This window comes from Piliocolobus tephrosceles, chromosome 4 (assembly GCF_002776525.5).
Source record: "Piliocolobus tephrosceles isolate RC106 chromosome 4, ASM277652v3, whole genome shotgun sequence".
NCBI classification, from domain to species: Eukaryota; Metazoa; Chordata; class Mammalia; order Primates; family Cercopithecidae; genus Piliocolobus; species Piliocolobus tephrosceles.
In genome coordinates this window covers 139,641,420-139,655,444 of record NC_045437.1, presented here as the reverse complement: position 1 = coordinate 139,655,444, position 14,025 = coordinate 139,641,420, and the positions used below count along the sequence as shown (strand labels likewise).

Here is a 14,025-nt window from a genome sequence, read left to right as displayed (position 1 = left end):
AAAAAAAAAAAAAAAAAAAACTTAAAAGTGGGAAGGACGGGAGAAGGTAGGAATTTAGGATGTTTAAAGAATCTTCCAGACTTTTCACAATGGTTCTTCAATAAGTCTGTCATTTTAAGAGAGAAAAGAAGGAGATATAGTTAGGACAAAGGCAGCCAGCATTGTAAGTTGTGGAAAGAGGATGCTGGGCAGACGCTCCAGAGCTGTACGAGAAAGAGAGAGAGAGAGAGTGCGTGTGTGTGTGCATGCATGCGTGTAAGTGGAAAGTTGAACCTCCTACCTGTGTACTCCAAGAGTCTGCACAAAGGGTAAATCACCTGTCTTACAGGGCCCTGGGCCTTCTTGACCCTTTTTTCTCCCCCAGGGTTGGAAGCCCACAGACCCAAAGGGCTGAGTCATAGTGTGCGGAGGTGCCTGGCCCCTGGCAGAAGGCAACAGGGCTGGCGAAGAGCCCAGGCTTTCACAACGGTTGGGTGCCTGTGTGCCCCAAGTCGGGGAAGTCACTAGCCCAGGAATTTGCATATGTGAGCGAGAAGCACCCTCTGCTCCTGCCCCTCGTGCATCCCCAAGTGACTCCAGGGTACCCAAGAGATCTGAACAGGTTCTGTGCCTATCACATGGTAGCAAGTGACAAGACAGAAAGGGGGCAGCAGGTCAAGGCTGGGGACCTGTACATCCACTCACCGTTTCATTGGCATGGCTGCTGCTCTCTGGTGGAGAATTCTGCTCCTCAGGAGTGACCACTTCAAATTCAGAGGAGGTGCCCTGTGCAGAAAGGAAGTCAGGTGCTGCCCGAGAGAAAAACAGCTCAGCCCTCCTCTGCGGCTCTGTGGCTGAAAGCAGCAAGGGGGACAGAATCTCTTCCCACTTTGAGTTCACAGGGACCGTTACATATCATCTCACATGAGATCACAAAGCAGGATTCTCGACAAGCCTGTCATAGCCCTCTACATAATGTGAGGTCATATCCCCTCGATGGCCAATCCTCTTCTGTAGAAGGGAGATGTGGGACTAGCTGACTTTGAGCCAACAGCACTGCAGGATTGCATTTTTTAAGGCCGTGTACTTTTTAAATGCTTTCATGAGCTCTATTATTTCTCAGAGTGACCCATGGACTGGGTCAGAAGGTTATATCCTCTTTGGAAAGATGAGGAAACTACAGTATACAGTTGGTTAATGCAAAAGCAGGGACCGAACCAAAGACTGCAGATCCAGCATTCTTGCCACGGCCCCAGAGTTGTCTCTTAGGCCCAGATGTCTCTGATTGGTTTCCCAGAACACAGATGGCAGCTGTTATGGCCACCACCAAGCACGGTCCTGTGCTGGCCTTCCCAACCCAGTCCTGGAGATCCCAGAGAAGTGAACTAATCTGAGAAAAGTCCCAGAGATGATTCAACAAATTTGGAGACTCTTTCAGGATTCAACCAAATCCAGGGTGGCCAAGGAATCCCAGATTTTTTCACATCTTTCCGTCATTCCAAGTAGAATTACTGGTCATTCAACCAACCGAGATGCCAATGGCCCACCTGAACCAGCCGTTAGCTCTGGGATCCGGGATTTCCATGTCCCCCTTAAAACTGGTCTGCAGCCTCCCTTCATCCCAGAAAAGGGGCAGAATAGATGAGAGGAGTCAGTGCTCAGCTTCCAGCTGACCCTCATGGCCACCAAGAACTCACCTCTGGCTCTTGGCCCTGCCCTAGAAAGTCTCCCTCCTCCATCTACATTTCCCCATTACCCATGTAACCTCAAAACAGGTCCTTCTTTCCCTGCACCTGATCTGTAGGATAAGGATGCTGAACTATACAATCCCTTGTAGGATACCAAGCAAAATTTCTCCAGCCAGATCTGTAGATGGTTTCTTTCTTTCTTTCTCTTTCTCTCTTTCTTTCTTTCTTTCTTTCTCTCTTTCTTTCTTTCTTTCTTTTCTTTCTTTTCTTTCTTTTCTTTCTCTTTCTTTCTTTATGAGAGGGTCTCACTCTGTCACTGAGGCTGGAGTGGTGGCATCAATATGGCTCACTGCAGCTTTGACTTCCTGGGCTCAAGTGACCCTTCTGCCTCAGTCAGCCTCCCAAGTAGCTGGAACCACAGGCACATACCACCATACTCGACTACTTTTTTTCCTTAGAGAGATGGAGTCTCTCTATCCTGCCCAGGCTGGTCTCAAACTCCTGGATTCAAGCAATCCTCCTGCCTCAGCCTCCCCAAATCCTGGGATTATAGGCATGAGCCACTGTGCCCAGCCTGTAGAAGATAGTTTCTGAGCCCTCTTTGAGAATGTGAGCTCCATGTCACATCTGTCTGTTTTCCTAGCACTGTGCACACTCAGTGATACTTAACAGTATACAACTTAGTAAGTGCGAAGAATTCCTTGTACATATCAGGGTCTTCCTGGTAAGTTTTAACTATGACCTTCATTTCAAAATGGGGAGGCTGAGGCCCCAGAGGGCTTGCGATGGACTTGCCCAATATCACCCAGTGAGTCAGAACACAGTTTCTTGACCTCGACCCTCTTTCTTTATGTTCTTGTATCTGTCAGTAGGACCTTGAGGTCCATCCAGACAACCTCCACCCATGACTCCAAATAAAACTTACACTGGATGGAGGCTTCTGGACTGGTGCTGGCTTGTCACTGGGGCATGCAGGGGCTGTGGGAGGTGCTGTGACATTTGAGTCCTTTCCTGGAGCATCAAGAGAGCACAGATGAACTGATTGGGAAGGGGAAAAGCCCAGGTACCACCCTCACAAGGACAGCCCTTGACAAAAGGGTTCTCAGACAAGATTCCCCACTTGAGTGTGGAAGAATGGGAGGTGGTCTCATCAGGGCCAGGTAGTCTGGGAAAATGGCCTGCCCTGGAGTGATAGAGCAGAGCCTCAGCAGAGAGACCATGCTCCCTGGGCTTACTGGGAAAATCCCAAGTTGGCTGCTGCTCCTTGCTGCCCCCAGACAGGCCTCAATGATAAAGACAATGATTTACAATTTAAAAAGTCTTTATGTATCTATTATCCCAGCCATTCTCATAAAGCCCCATGTGCCCATTTTAAAGGTCAGGAAACTGAGGCTTGGGAAGGTCATCAACTTGCCCACAGTCACATAGCCAGCAGCTGCAAACTCAGGACTGAGCCTTGGCCCTCCCTCCCTGACTTCCTGCGGTTCTTGCTGCAGGGAGCTCCTTGAAGGTAGCTTCACTTCTCACTCTGGCAGTGGACCTGGCACCAGTCAGGAACTCAGGAACACTGCCGAATAGACAAGCAGAGGCTGGAAATGCCCACTGACTGAAGCACAGTGGACTCTGAGACCATCAGTTTCCTCCATTTGTCCATTCAGCAAATGCAACCACCAGCCAATAGAAGGCTGTCACATTGGCCTGGGCCAGACACCATACAGTAGAGCTGCAGCAGGAGGCATCTGAGTCCAGCTGGGGTGGGGATCATTTCCATCCTGGTCCCAGACCTTGCTCTGGACTTGGAGACATGCCAGAGTAATGTACACTCTGTATGCATGGTAATGCCTCTACCATACATGGGACTTCAAACCCGAGTCACAGTTACCCTTTCCTTTAACAGGCAGCACACGTTAACCTTACATCTGAAATACGCTGCAGCAGGCTAACAGGCAAGTCCAGCTTTTTCCCTGGGCCTCAGCTTCCCTAATTGTAAAATGGAAGCGCAGGGCATGACCAGGGAGCTTTCAACTCATATGCCAGCTCCAAGTGACAAGGAGTAACTGCTTACAGCACTATGCCTGGCACACAGTAGCTGCTCATTAAATATTTGTTCACTAAATATGTTGATAAAGCCCCCAGGCCACAGGTCTGCAATGCAGTCAGCTGTTGTGATCTATTACTCATGTCTGCTGGGGCCTCAGGAGTGCTGAGTCACTGGCTATTTTTAACAAGATTGTTTTGAAGTCCCTTCCAAATCTGACCTTCTGGGGGGATGTGGCAGCCAAAATACGAATGGAAGGGTAGCCTGTGACCTAAGGATAAACCAGGGGATGTGAGTTTTGGCATAAGAAGGGAGTTCACCGTGAAGGATTTGGGCAGTTTAGTTTCAGGGAGGGTCAGAGGTACCCAGACTCCTCTTATACCTGTGAGCTCAGCCAGGGGGTCGAAGGAGCCCAAGGAGGGAGAAGATGGTGGGAGCAGCTCATTGTCCTTCACTAGCTCCTCTGCCTTCTGCCGGAGCCTGGTCGCTTCCATCTGGGACTCCTCCAAAAGCTCCCCTAGAGGTATTGGGGAAGAGGAAGCAAAAGCATTTACTCAGTTCACTGTGCTGCTTCTCCCTGTTCCAGGCCCCTAACCCTGCTGCTGCCTGGCTTCCAAGGCTCCAGGCCCTGGACTTCACTCCCACCATTGCTCTGTGGGCCAAATGGGACAAACTCCATGCTGGCCCACCACAAGAAACAGGCTAGAGCAAGGAAGAGGGCCCAGCAGTCGGGGGACACAGGAGCGGAAGGAATCTATGAGAAACTCCTCGCCCCGCCCCCGCACCGGTATTCTCTTTCTGCCCCACTCCCTTCACACCCAGCCAGGGGACTCCACAGAAAGCCAGGGGCCCCCCACCCTACCACCATAGCAGCCCGGGCTACCCACAGCCTGAGCCTCCAGGGCAAAGTGCCTGCAGGGCGGAGACCTTGGATAATTCCAACCAGCCCTCTAGGCCTCCATTTTCCTTCTCCTACAAGCAGAGATGGGGAAACTTGACTCCTCCCTCCCCAGTCGGCTATCCCAAGCAAGGATCTGCAAGCAAGGAGAAAGCATTTTAAAAATCAGGGAGCTATGCGCCCCTCTAAAACCTCAGACTAGAAAAGGGAGCAGCAAGGCAAAGGAAGAATTCCAGGAGTGTGGAAGAAAGAGCCCCTCTGGATGGGAAAATCAATGAAAGCCTTGCCTGGAGGAGAAAGGGATACAGCAACGGGGTGCTGATGCACAGGGACTGTCGGTCATGTGCAGGGAGGTGGGGTTGTTCTAAAGTGGGGACGGCTTGAGCAAGAGCCAGGAGAAGAGAACTGGGGGATCTACCACCTCCTTGCTTCAAGCCAAACTCTGTTCCCTGCTCCAACACCTGGGAACACGTGCCCCAGTTGCCCTGGTGATGCCAGGTCTCCCCATCTCTCATGCCCCAGAAAGAGGAGCCATTCTAGTTCCATGGCCACAAACTGGGCCTTCCAGCCCCCTCTCCCTTAGCCCGCACCTCCCTCTTGGACTTGAGTCCCGTCATCCTGGTTTCAGGGTGCTGAGGAATCGGTGTTGGGAATACTGTCACCATGCTACATGGTGCATAGAGACAGCTGTGAGGCAGGAGCCAGTGCTGGGCCAGGAGGGACACGGATGACTTGGGCAGAGGCATATGCCAGCTTCATTCTTCGCTGCTGGTAGACGGACTGGCATCACACTCTGCAGGGAGGGGCGCTCGCAGGGAGGGGACAGGGTCTGCTTTACCTAACATCTTTATCCCTTGCATTTTTTCCTTCAGCCGGGAATTCTCCTTCACTAGGCGCTCAAAAGCTGCGGATGCCTCTCCTGAGGGCACGCTGCCCCCAGGGTCGTAGATCCGGTACGGTCCTCTCCCTTCCATGAGGGTAGCTCAGCCCCTGCCGTGGTGCCCGCCTGGCTGTAAGGACAACAGCAGCATATCAGCAGGCTGGCCAGGCCATGGGGGCATCCTTTGCAGAGAAGCTCTAGTGTGTTAATGCCCCAGAAGGCAGTCCCCCGCTTTAGGCTGGTCTGACCATATTACAGCAAAGCAGGACAGTCACCTCCTTTTATCTGGACACTTTGCCTCTATTAATACAACCTTAGAATGGCATTAGTTTCTCTTAGCAGCCTCAATGCATTGTTGACTTGTTTGGAACAGGAGTCCAAATAAACAGTAGGGTGCAATGTGGGATACAAGAAAGAACCTGGACTTAGGGGAAAAAAAACCAAATGTGAGTTCATGTCCTGTCTGTGAGGTCCAGAAGAACAGGAATCCCATATGTTTTACCCATCATTGCATCCTCAGAGCCTACCACAGTATTAGCTATGAATTTCGCCCAATAAACACTTACTCAATTAAAGGCCTAGCCATTAATTTACTATGGGATTGTGGGCAGTCCCTTCCCCTCTCTGAGGGAGGGAAATGAAAGTCTTAAGTTAATTCAGTAATCTTTAAAGTGAAATGCTTGTACCCTAAGGGATAAGCAAGTCAACTCAGTCCAAAGTTCCATTTATATGTGTATCATCTTCTTTAAAAAAAGAAAAGAAAAAAACACCCTGACTAATATTTAATACACTGTCACCCTCCTCCGTGAGTCTCATATCATGTATGGTCTGTCCCTTGCAGTTCTAAGGAACAGAGAATTTTTCATCAAACTACTGTCTATTTGAGCACCAAGGCTTTTTTAGTAATCTGTTCAGTTTCATCTGCTTTATGTCACTGAAACCAGTTGGAAAGGTGATTTTAGAATCCTAGCTCCGTGACTTAGCAGAGAAGCTCTCTGTCCATTCACTCATCCGTTCAACAATTACTTATTGAGCACTGACTGTGCTAGGCACCAGTCTGCGTGCCGAGGAATTATCAGCAAACAAAACAGACAAAACTCCTTCATGGACTTTATAGTCTAGTGGTGAAAGCAGAGGAGGGTGGTGGGGAACACATTATTTCAGGTGATCAAAAAGTCTATGGACAAAAATTTGGCAGGGAAGGGTGAGGCAAGGAATTTCATTTTAAATGGAGCTGGCATGAAAGGCCCCATGGAGAAGGAGCTATTTTAGCAAAGACCTGAAAGGGGTGAGGGAACGAGCCATGAAGATATCTGAAGGAAGAACACTCTTGGCAGAGAGAACAGCAAGGGCAGAGGCCCTAAGGCTGAAACGCCGAGCCAGCCTCCAGCCCTCCAAACAGCTCTCCAGCATGAAAGGGCCCCCAAGGCCTCCACTGGGGACCTCAGAAGAGTTTGGGGGCTTGGCATCTTCCTCCTAAGGTCACCACCCCCAAGGCAAAAACTGTTTCATCAGGAATCCTCAAAGACCCTCCCAACTCCACACCATGCTCCGCGGGTCCTTGGCACTGCCAGGCGACTACGACCGTACCACCCTGCTCCCGGAATGGAAATGAAAGATCAGAGTGAGAAAGGATTAACGGCAACACCACCATCCTTGAATCATCTCCTTGCCAGGCACTGCATTAAACCCTTCAGGTATACAATCTTGGTGGAGCGGCACAGTATCTAACATGCATACTAATCTAGCTGCATTTTAAAAAGAAGAAACTGAGGTTCAGAGAGGTTAAGTAACTCAGCCACGATGACCCGGCCAGCAATAAGAGCCAAGATGCAAAGTCAGCTCTGCCTGCTGTGACTCTAACCCCCACCACACTCACACAGCCACGACACAGAGCCAGAGGGGCAGACCAGGAGTTCAAGCCTGTTTGTAGGGCAGCACCACGCTATGGGGTCACCTCTGGGCAGTTTCCCTTGCCCTGCAGCATGAGAACCAAAAAGGACTTTTCCAAGAGCATCCATAGAATAGATCGGGCCAGACCAGAAAGAAAAACGAAGTTCTGATGAGCAGGACCCCTGCTCCCAAAGACTGACAGACACAAGATGAATACACCATGTGGGAGGCACCCACACCCTGCTGAGCCCGAGAGGCAAAGGACGGCTACCCACAGGCCCATCACAAGTCATCACCCGGCTTAGGGACGACTTGTTTTTAACCTGAAAGGTCAATGTTCTACAGCAAAGCACAAAGCGCAGATGTTTCCACTGAACTAAGAAACAGTGTGGGGGCAGCACTTAGCACTGTAACTGGCACATAGTAAAGTACTCAAAAATGTTGACAGATGTTGGGGGTCCCTCCCCTCTGCTCGCCTCTGTCCTCACGAGCCTTGCCACCCGGTACAGCATGTGTCTGACTGGTGCGAGCATTGGCCATCCAGCTGGGAACTTCCTGAGGCAGGAGCATACTCTGCACATCTTTATATCCTGTCGGGAGCACAGGAAGGTGGGCCTTCCTTGAGAGCTGCTTGGAGTTCAAGAACAGTGAAACAGAGGACTAGAAGGGGCCTGGAGCTACCTTGCATGAAAAGGACAGCAGTGTCCTAGTTGCTGTCCACCACTATGCATGCACCCCACATGGAACTCACAGTCAACACCACAAGAAGGCGTGGGGAATTTCTTACTCAATGTCTGCCTTGTCCTGTAGATTAGAGGCTGCATTAGGACAGAGAGCAAGTCCATTCTCTGTGCCAGGGTATCTTCAGAGTGGCCCAGAGTAGGGCCTCGGCAAACCTTGAATTCAGAGAAGTCAGACTGAAGGGAACGAGCCCTTGACCCTGGCCCTGCCTCCTGCAAGGCCATGTCCGGCATCCCAGAGACAGCCTAACCCTGACCCACTGACCAGATGCACTTGGACACCCAGACACTTCTAGAATCGGGGCTGGGCCAGCCATGCTCCCTTAGAGAGGCCCAGATGTAAGGTCAAGGGACAAAGCAGGATGCAGGATGTGGGAACTGAAACCCACCCCATGTCCTCTGAAACACGCAACACTCAGTTTCTCTTGGCACTGGGAAGTCAACAGGGAAAGGGGTTCATGAGAAGCAAAAAGGGGGCAGACAGAGCTATGCTCCCCTACTTTAGCCTCAGGGGGCGGAGCTTGGGGAGAAAGAAAGGCAGCGGGCAGAGGAAACGCAGGAGAAATATCCTATTGTGCGAAAACCCTCTCTGGAGATCAGAGGAGCTGCCCCCGGAGGGCCTGGACTTCTGGAGGAAAGAAAGACAAAGAGGGAAACAGGGAATTTCCAGGTCCTGCTGACTTCATGCCCAGATGGTCAGCGGCAGCCCCTGGATGACCACTGGGCAGACAGGAGCTCTCCCTCTGATCAGTGAGGTTTTTATAACTTCTCCCAGAGAGAGGACTCATTCTCAGGATGACAGAGCTGGAGGGGACTCTCCAAGGGCAATGAGGCGAATCCTGCATTATCGGGTGGGAGAGAAATGCACCCAGAAACACTCAGTGGATGAGGGGCTGCATTAGAACATGATGACGGCATGTGCTCCCCTCTGCTGTCCTCAAACCACGAGTGTGTTTTCAAAGGCGAAAAGGAACCACTGACCACTCCCCTCCATACAGCAGTATCTGGAGTTCAGAGCCCAGGAGTCCTTGGGCATGAGCTCATCTGATTCTCACTCATGGCACAGGCAGTGCAGCAAGGCAAGGCCCTGAGCAGGGAAGGCCAAGGTCACAAAGGAGTCAGGATGGAGCTGGGACCAGAGATCCCTGATCTCCCTCCAGGGTGCCCACAGCCCATCCTCCATTTCCCTTCCTGCCCAGCAATCCAATGGCACACCACAGGCCCCCGCCACATCTTCTCGCGGAGTCTCTATCCACCTGGCCTGGTTCCACAAACTACAAATCAGCAGGTGCTCCACCAGCAGTGGGACTCCAGCCCCGCTTGTCCAAACCAGAAACAGCTGGTGGTATAGAAGCAGCCAGCGCAGACTTCCTTCCAAAACAAGACCTCAGCCAGGGAGGCCTCCACAGCCCGCCCCAGAGGGGCCCTGGGGCTGCCCACTGGAACCAGCAAGGCCCAGTTTTGGGGCAGAAAGGGGCCCAGACAGACTGCAGGTCAGGCAACGACCACAGAACGTGAAGATGGAAGTGACGCTGCTGAAACCGAAGGAGCCACCCACTAGCAGGCAAGCACTTGTGGGTGGCAGGGAGGCAGTAGTCTCCAGGGCTCAACTCTCAGCCCTACCCCAGAAAGAGAGGGTGTGATAGAGACTACATTCAGAATTAAATTTACATTCCAGCTTTTGCACTGAAATGCTTTGGTCTGTCAGATCATCTTGCCACTAGCCATGTTCTGGTGGCTGCGTAGTGGGGTGGCCCCAGACCCTCCAAATGATATTCACTTGCATAGCCACTAACATTTGCAAAATACTTCATCGTGTCCCAAGCATTGTTTTTCCATCTGATTATCACAACAGCCCTGGGAAGAAGGCAGGGCTGATACCTGCATGATGGATAAGGAAACTGAAGTCCAGCTTAGGGACTTAATCAGCCCAATTGAATGCCTCTGGTCACTGGCAGCATCCCGGGGTCAGCTATCCCTGCAACCCTGGAGCAGGCGATGCCCTCCCTGGCCCAGAGAGAAAAGTGTAAGCAAATCTCTGGTACAGGGAGGTGGAAGGTCATGGAGGCCAACATCTACCTCCCCAGCAGAGGCAAAGGCTGCCAGGGATGCTGGCAGGTGGGCTGGCAGAGGGGGCATAGGGAAGGGGTCTCCAGGAAAGACGGCACACAACAGAATGTCAGAGAGGTCTGTCCTAGTGTCTACTCCGCTGTGTATGGAACCAGGGGCTCATTCCCTCACATGCAAGGGGAGGAGCATGGGCCACAGAGAAACCGGGTGATGGCTAAAGCTGGCCTCAGGATCAAGAAGACCCAAGCCTCAGGAGCTAGCAGCAAGCTGCAGGAAGAGAGGGAGCCAGCACCATGGAAACATCGCTGCCTCGGAGGCAGGAAGAAAGGTCCACACAGGGAAGGTGCTCAAGGCCAACCTTGCAAACACGAGGCCTGAGAGGGGGCCTCACCTGCACTAGCCTCAGCTCTGTCCACCCTGTGGGCTGTGAGACCCTGGACCAGCCACTCACCTTTCCTGAGCCTCAGTTGCATCATCTGCAAAACAGGAGTAATAACAGAAACTACCTGATAGAAGATCAAAGAAATCAAATGAAACAATGTGTATAGTTGGAAGGGAATTCTCACTTTCTACTTTATGCAATACTCCCTGATTATCTGATTTAACAAGAAACACATCCTTGTTTTATAATAAGATTTCCAAAATAATAAGCGTATACAGTAACTAGCTCAGTACTTGGCACATAGCAGATGCTTAATAAAAGGCTGAGGCAACCCCACAACCGTGCCCAGCTGATCTAAGGGCCAAGGCTTTCCCCATATGTTCCCTCGTTTAACAGGGGATTTTAGGCTCTTTGGTCAACTCAGTAAGCTAGGTCCTGGCCTCCAGTTATTCTCTAGTGTTCTCAAATCACCATTTAACTGTGGTTAAGCAGGGTGCCTGGGCACACCACAGCTAGTGAAGATGTAGCTATAAGAAGCCCTTGAACCACGATGCCACACTCACCAACGACTGGGAATCTGAGCCTCATTTCCTCTGTTGTAAACGGGAATATCCTGCAATTCCACCCAAGGATGAAAGGAAGTGAGACGCCATGATATCACATTGCACACATAGACAAAAAACTGTCCACATATTTGTGTTACGATGACCTCCAGTCCTCCCCAACCAATTTCCAGGCCGGGGAGACTGCAGCCTCAGGTCCATCCATCAAAGGCCAGGTTGGATTTTTCAGGCAGTGACACCACTCTGTTCAATACTGTAATGGTGGACACCTGCCATTCCACATTTTACCAAACCCACAGAACATACACCACCAAGAGGGAACCCTGATGTAAACCATGGACTCCAGGTGACAGGGGTGTCGATGTAGATTCATCAGTTGTCACAAATCTACCACTCTGGTAGAGGATATTGATAATGAGGGAAGCTGTGCATGTTGGGTTGGGGGGGGTGCAGTATATGGAAAATCTCTGTACCTTCTTCTCAATTTTGCTGTGCACCAAAACTGCTCTATAAAAAATACGGTCTTTAAAAAAGACAAAAGGACCAGGCTGCGCTCTCCTGATGGCTGTCAGGTTCACACATCAGTGAGGACACAGCACCTACTTGAGACAGTGTGTATTCAAGGATTCCACCCTGGCATCCTCACCAATAAGGAGCCCAGACTTAACTCCTCCATCCTTGCAATCAACTGAGCAATAATGAGGCTGCAGGCACGGAGTCTCATATAAACAGCTGGAGCTCCAGAACTGTGGGATCTAGCCAAGGTACACTAGGGTAAACATCTTAACCCTCACTAGGCCTCAGTTACTTAAAAAGAGGGAGCTGCAAAAATAGTAATAACATGGGGGGTTGCACTGGACAATCTTTAAGGCCCCTTCTAATTCTAACATTTCAGAATCTGAAATTTATTAGCACTACTTTCTTTAACCTTCTAATGTTAAGATGGCTTCAATCCCCAGCTCCAGTCCCTTCTAAGGCCCAGGTGGATTTCCCTAACCCATCAGTCCTCCCATAAGAGCTTTCATGGGTGCTGTCCCCTCCCCGAGTGCAGTCAGAGACCCTCAGCTGACATCCACAGCCCTGTGCCAGGTCCTCCCCTCCTGCCTAACTTGTACCAGGCTCCGGCCAAGCCTGCTCTGTGTTCCTCAACATGGCACATATCTTCCCATGTCCTTCATCCTCCCCTCCCCTGAGTCACCCACAAAGGAGGCCCCACTGTCTCCACTCAGCCTCCGAGGCCCAGGTTACACACCACCTGCTGAACACCTGAGCCAGAATTCACACTGCAAAAGAGGACTGGAGAGCACCTAACTAAGCCAGAGAGAGGGTGACAGTTCGTTAGGTGCTACCCTATACCAGGCGCTGGGCTGCACCATTATGCACATGACCTCATTTTCTTCTTGCCACACAGAGATGGAAATTATCATCCACACTTTCCAGCAAGGAAACCAATAGACGCAGTACATGGATGAGGAAGCAGACTCAGAGAAGTTAAGTCATTTGCCTGAGAATACACAGCTGGTTAGTGGTAGAACAAATAATGCAGCCTCAATCTGTCAGATTCCAAAACCGGTGCCCTTTCCACTGCTCTGCACTGCCTGGAGAGGCGGCAGGCTGACGCTCAGAGGTAGGAAACCAGACCTGCTTTCCAGTTCTCCAGAACATGCCCCAGGTTCCTAGCCCCTGCCTTTATATGTCTCTAGCTTTATATGCAACCAGGTGGCAATCTGCCCCTCATCACCTGCAGTCAACAGGGTTTAGCATCTCAGGCTGGAAGGGAGCTCAGAGGACATTCCATCCTATGCTTACCCAGTCCTCTGAGGAGCCCAGGGACTCCAGCTGGCCAACTTTAGCAATCCAGATCTCACCAACTTCCTCCCCAAAACAACTCCTGGGGCAGCCAGCACTGGCTATAGTTAGGCTGCTCCCAGTTCTGTTTCTACTGGCCCTTCTCTCCCCTCTGTGGTCCCCTGGAATAAGAAACAAGATGCCCATCTTCAGCATGACAGCTCTGAAGACATTTGGAACCTGCAGCCTTCTCTTGAGGTTGATCAGCCCTTTCCCCTGTACTGTTCCACACAGGGGCTGCCCCCTCTCCTCTCCAGCCCCCCACCAACCCTCCACCCCACACTATCTCTAGCTGGTTCTAGCACTGGACCCAACACTCCAGGCATGGCTTGCTTGACCAAATGCAGAGTGACTTTCACCTCCACCCTTTTAGGTAGTATATTCCTACTGAGGTAGCCTGAGTATACATTTGCTTTTCTTACAGCTGAGTCACGCACTGAAGAATGTCCTTTCTCAGTGACAACAACCTGCATGTATGCCTAACTGGTGAGAACAAAGTTCTCGTGTAGAAAAGTGTGCTTGAGGGCTGGGTGCGGTGGCTCATGCCTGTAATCCCACACTTTGGGAGGCTGAGGCGGGCGGATCACCTGAGGTCAGGAGTTCGAGACCAGCCTGGTCAACATGGCAAAACCCAGTCTCTACTAAAAATACAAAAATTAGCCAGGTGTGGTGGCACACTCCTGTAGTCCCAGCTACTGGGGAGGCTGAGGTAGGAGAATCGCTTGAACTGGGGAGGCAGAGATTGCAGTAAGCCACAGCACTCCAGCCTGGGAGACAAGAGTGAGACTCCGTCTCAAAAAAAAAAAAAAAAAAAAAAGTGTGCTTGAGGAGGTGCGACTTACCTAATGGGGCAGAAGTAACTGATTGATTCAGTAATGCCCTATGTAGGAATCTAGAGATCTTTGCATCAGTACACACAGAAGCTGGACAAAAATGTGCACTGCCACATGCTTTGTAATAGACATTTTTGCTATTCTTGAATGTCCATCAAGAAGGGACTGGTTAAACAAACTACCATTCATTTGATGGAATACTGTATAGCCATC

At 50.8% G+C, this 14,025-nt stretch overlaps 1 protein-coding gene across 10 annotated transcripts in view; it reads right to left on the bottom strand.

The window, feature by feature from the left end:
* The window catches only part of TNIP1 (TNFAIP3 interacting protein 1), a 57,596-nt gene that overhangs the window by 29,736 nt on the left and 13,835 nt on the right, over window positions 1–14,025 (bottom strand). For 8 of the 10 annotated variants that reach the window (XM_023227026.2, XM_023227021.2, XM_023227028.1 and 5 more), the window contains 4 exons: window positions 5,442–5,613; window positions 4,088–4,222; window positions 2,593–2,678; window positions 685–765 (listed from right to left, as the gene is read on the bottom strand). In XM_023227026.2, coding sequence (XP_023082794.1) covers window positions 685–765; window positions 2,593–2,678; window positions 4,088–4,222; window positions 5,442–5,577 — 438 coding nt within the window. In that variant the 5' untranslated portion in view covers window positions 5,578–5,613. The remainder of the gene's footprint in view (window positions 1–684; window positions 766–2,592; window positions 2,679–4,087; window positions 4,223–5,441; window positions 5,614–14,025) is intronic. The other 2 variants (XM_023227029.3, XM_026454436.2) reach the window with 1 other exon arrangement.